Source organism: Saccopteryx bilineata, chromosome 5 (genome assembly GCF_036850765.1).
Source record: "Saccopteryx bilineata isolate mSacBil1 chromosome 5, mSacBil1_pri_phased_curated, whole genome shotgun sequence".
NCBI classification, from domain to species: domain Eukaryota; kingdom Metazoa; phylum Chordata; class Mammalia; order Chiroptera; family Emballonuridae; genus Saccopteryx; species Saccopteryx bilineata.
This window is the reverse complement of record NC_089494.1, coordinates 149553355-149563115: the sequence shown is the minus strand read 5'-3', so window position 1 is coordinate 149563115 and position 9761 is coordinate 149553355. Positions and strand designations below refer to the sequence as shown.

The 9761-nt window shown below is 40.4% G+C and overlaps 1 protein-coding gene across 6 annotated transcripts in view; it reads right to left on the bottom strand.

Moving 5' to 3' along the window:
- Window positions 1-9761, bottom strand: part of TAF3 (TATA-box binding protein associated factor 3) — a 193657-nt gene continuing 183896 nt past the window's right edge. For all 6 annotated transcript variants that reach the window (XM_066279814.1, XM_066279815.1, XM_066279816.1 and 3 more), the window contains 3 exons: window positions 5497-5752; window positions 1376-1482; window positions 1-392 (listed from right to left, as the gene is read on the bottom strand). In XM_066279814.1, the coding sequence (XP_066135911.1) occupies window positions 278-392; window positions 1376-1482; window positions 5497-5752 (478 nt within the window). In that variant the 3' untranslated portion in view covers window positions 1-277. The remainder of the gene's footprint in view (window positions 393-1375; window positions 1483-5496; window positions 5753-9761) is intronic.

The window sequence follows — 9761 nt, the reverse complement described above, 5'->3', positions numbered from 1 at the left end:
GGGAGATTATGGTCTCTTTATTAACACTTGTCACTGGTAATGGAAAATGGAGGCCTGGCAGTCCTCGTGCCGTGCCTGCACTTGGGTTTTCTTCGCTCACTCCACCACGGGCCACGGGCCTGTCTGAGCGGAGGGTGCAGCTCTCCTGTCCTCAGGCTGTAGCAGTTCCTCACCCCCAGGGACTTAGCAGTAGAGGGGACAGCAGAACTGCACGGCTCCCAGGCGGCGGCAGGAAGGCAGCGCCGAGGCCACGCCCCTGGTCCAGGCGCAGGAGACGTCAGTGTGCCCGGTGCTTTCTCTTTTTGTGCTTCTTATCCTTCTTCTTATTGCCACACTTGGAACAGAACCACTGCATTTCTTCCGGTGGTGCGGCCCTTATCCCAACACAGGGCCTATGTGTTAAGAAATAATATTTCAGATAAACAAATGGTGTGTGTGTGTGTGTACACTCTTTTTCTTTCTATGTTTTTGTAATACTTTTAAATAATTATATGAAGTTTAAGTCTATGGTCTATTCACCAGAAAGCCAAGCCAAACAGGACTAATTTATGTAGTACTAGTGTTGGGCAAGCAGATGATTATATTACATAATGCCCCTTTTACAGGCCTCTGGAGAAATTAATTAGCTCATTTATCCTTTCAGCCAGGACTAGTTTAATTCTTCTGAGCAACAGCTTTGTTTTTATCTTTCAGCTATCACATATCATGTAACTGAACTGATTGCTATCGTTTTCTAGCTGATATTTTAAAGATAAAATTGGTTTTCTGCACACATTTTGGTAGCATTTCTTCAGAGGGGGCTGTTGAAGCGATGTAAAAACAAACAGGCTGTCTCTGTTTCTGCAGTTGGTGACATGTTTACAAAGGGTTGCCTCAGTGTTATTGTCAAACTTGGCAGCCCGTAAAGAAAATTACTAGAAAGTAAGGAAAGGGGGATCTCTGTATCTCCTTCCTTTTTCTATTAGAAGGAGATATAAGTTAAGCAACATATTCAGAACTTAGGCTGAATAACAATAATCCAAAGACTCTTGATTTTTTTAAATTAATATGAACTACAATTTATTGGCTCAGTGATTTTTTAAGATTTTATTTATTTGTTATAGAGAAGGGAGGAGGGAGGAGCAGGAAGCATCAACTCCCATATGTGCCTTGACCAGGCAAGCCCAGGGTTTTGAACCAGCAACCTCAGCATTTCCAGGTTGACGCTTTATCCACTGTGCCACCACAGGTCAGGCGGCTCAGTGACTTTTGCCCTGGTCATGATTCTCAGGATAGCAGCTGAATGGGAGAAAATCCAAGATGGACCCAATCACTGATCTGCCCAGCAGAGCCCCCTGGGGCGCCGCCCCAGCACGAGGAAGCCGGGTGCACTCACCAGTGGTACCAGTCATCACAGCCATCACAGCCAATCATGGGGCTCCCATCGTCAGGCTTGTTGCAGCCGGGACAGATCCAGATCTGGTTCCCCCACTCATCTCGGATCTGAGGATTTTAAATGGGGCCGGGCATGGGACAAAATCAAGAGATGAAATGTGGAAAAAGAACCCAAAAGAGTGCAGGATAATAGTGATTACTTTACACTGTGAACCTAATAAACCAACAAAGTAAACTGAAAAAAATTATAGGTTAACAATTTATTAAAGCCATAATAATGGTCATAACTACAGTGTGTCCATAAAGTCATGGTGCATTTTTGACCGGTCACAGGAAAGCAACAAAAGACGATAGAAATGTGAAATCTGCACCAAATAAAAGGAAAACTCTCCCAGTTTCATACCTATTCAGTGCAGTTTAATGTGGGCTCATGCACAGATTTTTTAGGGTTCCTTAGGTAGCTATCCCGTATAGCCTCTACAGACTCGTCACTGACTGATGGCCTACCAGAATGAGGTTTCTCCACCAAACTGCCGGTTTCCTTCAACTGCTTATCCCACCGAGTAATGTTATTCCTATGTGGTGGCGCTTCCTTATAAACGGGCCTATATTCATGTCGCACTTTGGTCACCAATTCGAATTTAGCGATCCACAGAACACACTGAGCTTTCCTCTGTACTGTCCACATCTCGACTGGCATGGCCGTGGGCTGCTCTGCTGTATACACGATGTTACATCATCATCTGCGCATGCGCACATGCTGCCACATCATCCTACAGAAACTGGGAGGGTTTTCCTTTTATTTGGTGCAGATTTCACATTTCTACCGTCTTTTGTTGCTTTCCTGTGACCGGTCAAAAGTGCATCATGACTTTACGGACACACTGTATTCTGGGATCACTTAAAAAAAAGAATGGCTAGTGCTCAGTGATAATGAATATTTTCATCTTTTTTTTGTAAGTCACAGAAAACAAAGCACTTTATAATTTCTGTGACTCTGACCAATTGCCCTTTGTCTAAAAAACTACTGTAAACACAGAAGTTCTTAATAATGAGGGTCTCTATGGCAGTAACAACTGCTGATTTTGAACACTGTAGAGCTCAACAATATGTCAGCTCCAGCTGCAGTCACAGCATGGAATTAATATGCACAGTCAAATGTGCATGCATCACCTTATTACTCATTAGCCAACCCTTCTCCTGAACTAGCTGATAAGATCAAGGATAGAAAGGAGTTGTTACTAAGTAACTTTCCATTCCCTTTATGACATTTCCAGTAAAGTACAATCACTAAAGGGCAATGAAAGAAGGAACTCCTGGGGCCAAAGAGTTACACACTTGAACATTACTTTACTACTAAGACAGTATGCCCTGGAGTTTACTTAATTTAGGAGGTTCTAAATAAGAAGCATCCCTAATTGTTCCACTTCTTCCAATTCCACATTATTCAGGACAATTTGGAAGAAATAATTCTACGATGGGCATTCAAAACAGCAACAACAAAAAGCAAATGTTCAAAAGTTTTCACAATAACACAGCATATAATTTCATTCAGTCTATTTTGCAAGGTATGGTCTCTTCCTCACTTTCAAGTACAATGCTGACTAGATATGCAGAAAAGAAAGGGCTTTCTTTGTGTATAGTAGATGTATTGGGGGGAATAGATGTTTCATTCTACTGATGAGCATTTTTAAGGCCTGCCATGTTTTAAAAAGTCTCTACAAAGATAATCATGTTCATATAAAAGCTTCCGAAAGAAATCTGTGGGCAGCTACATCTCTGATTCAGTCCTTTTAATTTCAAGGGGACAGTAGAGTATTGTATTTCAGTGTGTGCATATTTAGTCACTATAAATAATGTCAAAGCATTGTTTTTCTTTATATTGTTTTAGAATATGACCATATCTATTCTGGATGCAACAATTACCACCAGTCACCACATGCCAGCTGTTTATGGTTAAGACCTGTCCAGACTCCTATGCCCTGAAGCTGCCATGTATGGATAGTCTTGCTGCTGGTTGACCTTTCTTGAAACTAGACTGCTGTGACTCTGTTGCTAACAAGAGAACTTATTATAGCATCCCTAATAACTAACACTGAATACTTGACAGTTTACTAAGTTCTTTCAAACATCTACTTCATTTAATCATCTTTTTTTTTTTTTTTTTGTACCTTTCTGAAGCTAGAAACGGGGAGAGACAGTCAGACAGACTCCCGCATGCGCCCGACCAGGATCCACCCGGCACGCCCACCAGGGGGCGACGCTCTGCCCCTCCGTGGTGTCACTCTGTTGCAACCAGAGCCACTCCAGCGCCTGGGGCAGAGGCCATGGAGCCATCCCCAGCGCCCGGGCCATCTTTGCTCCAATGGAGCCTCAGCTGCGGGAGGGGAAGAGAGAGACAGAGAGGAAGGAGAGGGGGAGGGGTGGAGAAGCAGATGGGCGCTTCTCCTGTGTACCCTGGCCGGGAATCGAACCCGGGACTTCTTTTTTTTTTTTTTTTTATCTTTCTTTTTTTTTAATTTTTTTTTATTTATTCATTTTAGAGAGGAGAGGGGGAGACAGAGAGAGAGAGAGAGAGGAGAGACAGAGAGAGAGAAGGAGGGGAGGAGCTGGAAGCATCAACTCCCATATGTGCCTTGACCAGGCAAGCCCAGGGTTTCGAACCGGCGACCTCAGCATTTCCAGGTCGACGCTTTATCCACTGCGCCACCACAGGTCAGGCCAAACCCGGGACTTCTGCACGCCAGGCCGACGCTCTACCACTGAGCCAACCGGCCAGGGCCCATTTAATCATCTTAAAACAAGCCTGGATAGGTTATGAATAGGGAGACTGGAGCTAAAGAAATGTGACAGTTCCAAACTCATACTATGGCAGTGACAAAATCAACTTTTTTGCTTTAGACCCTGTATCTTTCCTTCAAATCACATGTCTTGTCCTCAGTCTACAAGGGACAGAAGGCTTTCCACTTTCATTGTCTATGTAAATCTGATCCATCTCCAGAAGTCAGCTAAAAAATCCACTGGAAACCAGAAATTTTACAGCTAGAACATACTATTGTGATCATCTAGTCTTATGTAAATCCCTTAATTACATATGAAGGACTGGAGATTGAGGAGGTTAAGTATAAAATCTTTCCTCATCAACCCATTTTGGGGTGATGTGGCCTAAATTAATACCAATAGCAATTTTTCTTTGAATGGACCAATTTAATGATCACAGGTTTTTGTATCACATTTTCTATTTTTGTCTTGAATTGCCAATTTAATAATACTTTCCTGTTAATTTGTCATGTCTTTATATCCACTCTCAATAGTTTTAAGACATCCTTCTTATTCTTTGTATCATTATAGTTCCTCCAATATTTAATTATCTGTTAAAAATTTCCTTCCAAAATGCCTTAAAGAGATGTAATATTTGCACGATTTATAAGAACTGTCACGAATCAGACCCCATCACTTTTCAATTGTATCTACTCAGAAAGAGCCAAGTCATCATTAAGCTGACAGTTCACAATCTATATAGCATTTGGTGGGCAAGGCAATGTCAAGTTATCAAACTCACTCAACAAGGTAAATTTTGCCATCTGAAGACACACACTTGGTTAATCAGGGAGCTCTGTGGACTGAAAGTTGATTTCTATTTACTAAGCAAGCCTGATATATTCTGGACCTTAGCCAATGAAATCCTCTAATTAGTGCTGTTACTTAAAACAGCACTAACCCATAATATCTGTGTATATATATTTGGTAAATTATACTTAAGTGAATAATTTAATTGCTTGATCAAGAAGTTCAATGTAAGATTTAAATATCACTATTCCTCTCTATATTTATACATTGATATTCTGTATATTTGTATATAATCATATTCTAAAACAATATAAAGAAAAACAATGCTTTGACATTATTTATAGAGGCTAAACATGTACACACTGAAATATAATACTTTGCAGCCAAAAGCTTGAAAATGCAATGAAAACACCTTTCCCATCATAAAGAATTGCCTCTGAATTCAATAATGATACATATGACACTGCTTTTTAATTGAAAAATTTTCATGATAAAAGAGTAAACTCCTTAACTGACTTAAAAAAAAACCACTACAAAATAAATGTGGCGTACCACGTAAGTGCTGACCGTCTCCGTTACCACACTCCGGACAGGGGCTTTGGAACTTCCAGCTCCAGAGACGGCTGGGGATGGAGGTGGTATCAAAGCGGGAGATGCAGTGGACTGTGCGAGGAGTGGCAAAGGCACTGGGGCAGGGGTGACATGCACAGGAACAGTGGCTGGGGCTGGCACTGGTGGCGGCGTCTTGGCTCTGTTCAGAGAGGGAGCTGGCTTAGCCTCGGGGGCTGGAACCACTTTGCTGATGACACTGTCAACAAAAGAGAGAAGGAAAAGTCAAAATAGGACAGTTAAATCAAACTAAATATTTTAAAATGTTATCACAGAGTCTTGGCTGGTTAGCTCAGTGGTAGAGCATCCACCCAGCATGCAAATGTCCTGGTTCGATTCTAGTCAGGGCACACAGGAGAAGCAGCCATCTGCTTCTCCCCCCCCTTCTCTCTCTCTCTCTCTCTTTCCCCCTCTCTCTTCTCCTGCAGCCACGGCTCCAAGGTAGCAAGTTGGCCCCAGGCTTTGAAGATGGCTTCATGGCTTCGCCTCAGACACTAAAATGGCTCAGTCGCAGAGCAAAGGAGTAAGGGCCCAGATGAGCAGAGCATCACCCCATGGGGGGCTTGTCGAATGAATCCAGGTCAGGACACATGGAGGAGTTTGTCTCTCTGCCTCTCCACTTCTCACTTAAGAAAAAAATAATATTATCACAAAGTAACTTTCTTATTCTAGTAGCATTATACTTTTTAGGAGTCCAGAGATAGCTACAGAGCTGAGTTCAAGGCCCGGCTCACCTCTCAACTTATTCAGAGTAATGATGGGAGAGAAAGAAGTAGCAGGACTGATCTGTAGTTCAAACAGCAGCCACTCTAGCCCCTTTCCTGGTGATGTTACTAACTAATAATTACAGTGGTACCTTGAGATACGAATTTAACTCATTCTGTAACCAAGCTTGTAAGTCAGTCAACTCGTATATCAAACTGCCTATACTGGACCCGGGCGGCAACATGCCAACTAGCAGCAGCTTCCTGAATCACAATTTGTATCTCGGAATTTCACTCGGATCTCGAACAAAAATACAGACCAAGTTACAGATCGTATCTTAACAAAGTATATTGGTCTGTTTGTATCTCAAGGTACCACTGTAGAGCTGTGTCTCTTTATGAACAATATCTTATTCATAGAACTCATGCAGTGAATGGAGCACTAGACTCAGAGTCAGGATACCTGAGTTCCAATTCGAGATCTGCCACAGGCTAGCTAGGTGACCTTGGGTAAGTCATTTAAACATACAATTTATTGAGCACCTGTAAGAAATTAGATATGATACTAAACACTTTATAATATCATCTAGTCCTCATAACTTCAAATAAATATATATATTTTATATATTTTCTCATTTCATAGCTGAGGAAACAGGATTAACGAGAGAAATGCACTGGGTAAATGGGTGGTGGCAGGCTTTGAATCACGATCTTTGATTCTCCAACTCTTTCTTCTTTTTTTTTAATAAGTTTCTTTCCTTGAAAAAAAAAAAGTATCATTTCAAGCATAGAGAAAATAATACAAGACAGCGTAGGTAACAGAGATAGCAGACCATAGCCCTTTGTCATGTTTGCATCAAGCCTCCCTCCCTCCTTTTCCAAAAACAACCACTCTCTGCAAGCTAGCAGGTCTGCTCTTGTCATTTTATTCTCCGTATGGTCTCTGCCTTTGTAGGTATCCACAAGCAACATGTACGGTACTACTGCTTTATGTGTTACAACTATAGAAACAAGATCATATTATATTTATTACTCACAACTAGTTTCCTCAGTTTTTTATTGAGATAAAATTGACATGTGACACTGTAAAACAGGGAGGTTTACAACATGGTGGTTTGATACATTTGTCTATTATAATGATTACTGCAGTGGTTTGAGCTAACATCTTTTTCATGTCATATAATTATCATTTCTTTTTGTGTTCAGAACAATTAAGATCTAGTCCTAGCAACTCTGAGGTTTATAATACACAGTACTGTTAAATATAATCTCTATGCTGTGCATTAGATCTCCAGAATTTATCTACTAGTTGCCCACTTAAGTCTTAATGCTCTTGATTTAACCATGTTGATATATATGACCTATATTATGTGTTGCACTTGTTAAGTTTTATTCCATGGCATGGATAAGTCAAGGGTTTTTTTGCCACTGTCCTACTGAGTCTAGGATACACTGCCACATAAATCTTAAAACACTACCTGTAAATATGTTCAAGAATTTCCCCAGACTGTAGTCCTAGAACTAAAGTCACTGGGTCACACAGTGTGCACATTTTTTACCTTTACTAGGAATCCCAAGCTGCTCTGTAAATAACTGCACGAACTAACTTTCTACTGTTCACAATTATTTAGAGCTTGCTTTTCTGATCAACAAAGTGGCAATAAATATAGCTGCCTCTGAGGATTCTGGTGAGAAGCTGAATATAGAGAAAAACACCTCAAAAACTACGTACAAATGTAGAATGTTAGCACCAGCATTATAGTCATGACAGTTGCTCACGACAACCGCTTGCACCATCATTACCAGCTTCACAGTTCCATTTTCTCAAATCACCTTCATTGAAAAGCATGATTTTTTGCTATTCTGATCAGAATTTTATAAAACATTAAATTACTTCAAAAATGTCATCATTATGCAAGCAAATACCTAATGCTGTCTAATTGCTCTCCACTTGTTTCATGCAAGTGTGTGATCACCTTCCTAACCTGAACAGAGCCAAGGGCCAGAAAATTTAATAAATGCTGTTTGTGCAGGACACTCAATAAATATGTCACATAAATAATAGTGAATATTTATTAAACACTTACTAACTGCACACCAAGCACTGTGCTACATGTTTACTTGCTTTATCTCACTTGATCCTCATAACAGCCAAATAAGGTAAGCACTGTCATTACTTTCCCTTTGTAGGCGAAGACATCCAGGCACAGAGATTAAGTACAGACTACTGTGTGGCAGATCCAAGAGTTAAACACAGGCAGTCTTGATTTCAGAACCCATGATCTAACAGCTACACTACACTGGTTGTTGATGCTTATTGAATAAGTTTTGCCTTACATATGAGATTGGAGTTCAAAGTTATTACTATAGACATAGGCTGGCTATATCCATATATAGTTGGGCTAAAATTTTAAATCATACTATTTGTGAAGGAAGTTTCCTATTATAGTTTAAAACATAGGTACTGAAAATAAAGCTAAGGAAAAAGTAGGAATCCAGAGAGCTACCGTATTTCCCCATATATAAGACAAACCTTAATTCTGGAGCCTGAAATTTGAAAAAAAATGTATTACATAAAGTTATTGAACTCAAGTTTTATTCATCATAAAATTCATACAACTCTTCATTATTGTTAAAATTCCCATCCATTAGCTTGTCCTCATCTGTGATAAGAAATCACTGTCTTCATATATTGCCTCGTCCTCAGTTCCATCTATGGCATTTGAAATGCCACACTTTTTAAATGACTTAATAACAATCTCAATCTTGATATTATCCCAGGATCTTTTCACCCAGGTACAGATTTCTCCTAGAGTTGGTTTCTTCACTCTTCCTGCTGGTGTCAAATTGTCCCCAGAAGACTTCATCCATTGGTTCCATTCATCTCTCATGGCAGCTTTGAAGGGTTTGTTAATGCTGACATCAAGTGGTTGGAGTTGGGATGTCAAGCCTCCAGGTATGATGGCAAGTTTTGTGTTTTGCTCTGCAGCAATCTTCTTTGTGTTTTTTGTTATGTGTGCCCTGAATTGATCAAGCACCAATAGGGTAGGTTTGCATAAGAGCCCACTTGGTCTCCTTCTCTAAACTTTCTCAAACCAGATCTTCATCCCATCCTGATCCATCCAAACCTTGTCATGAACGTGGACAATATAACTCCTTGAGGAATGTCTTCTTTTGGCATTGTTTTGTGTTTAAAATCAGCATAGGAGGCAGCTTGGTTTCGTTGGCACAACAAGCAACTGGATAATGGCTCTTTTCATGTCCCCTTGTCTTTACAGTTACAGTTTTCACCCATTCTTATCAACAGTTCTGTTACTTGTGACATCAAACTGAAGGGAGACTTCGTACATATTTGCAATCTGTCCCAACTCAAATTGATGTGTCTTGTGACATTGAATGACAAAATGATGAAATTCAAAGACCTTTTGCTCATAACTTTCAGGCATCTTTTGGGCAAGTCTGGTGCGTGTATGCATGCTTAGTCCATTCCGTTTCATGAACTTA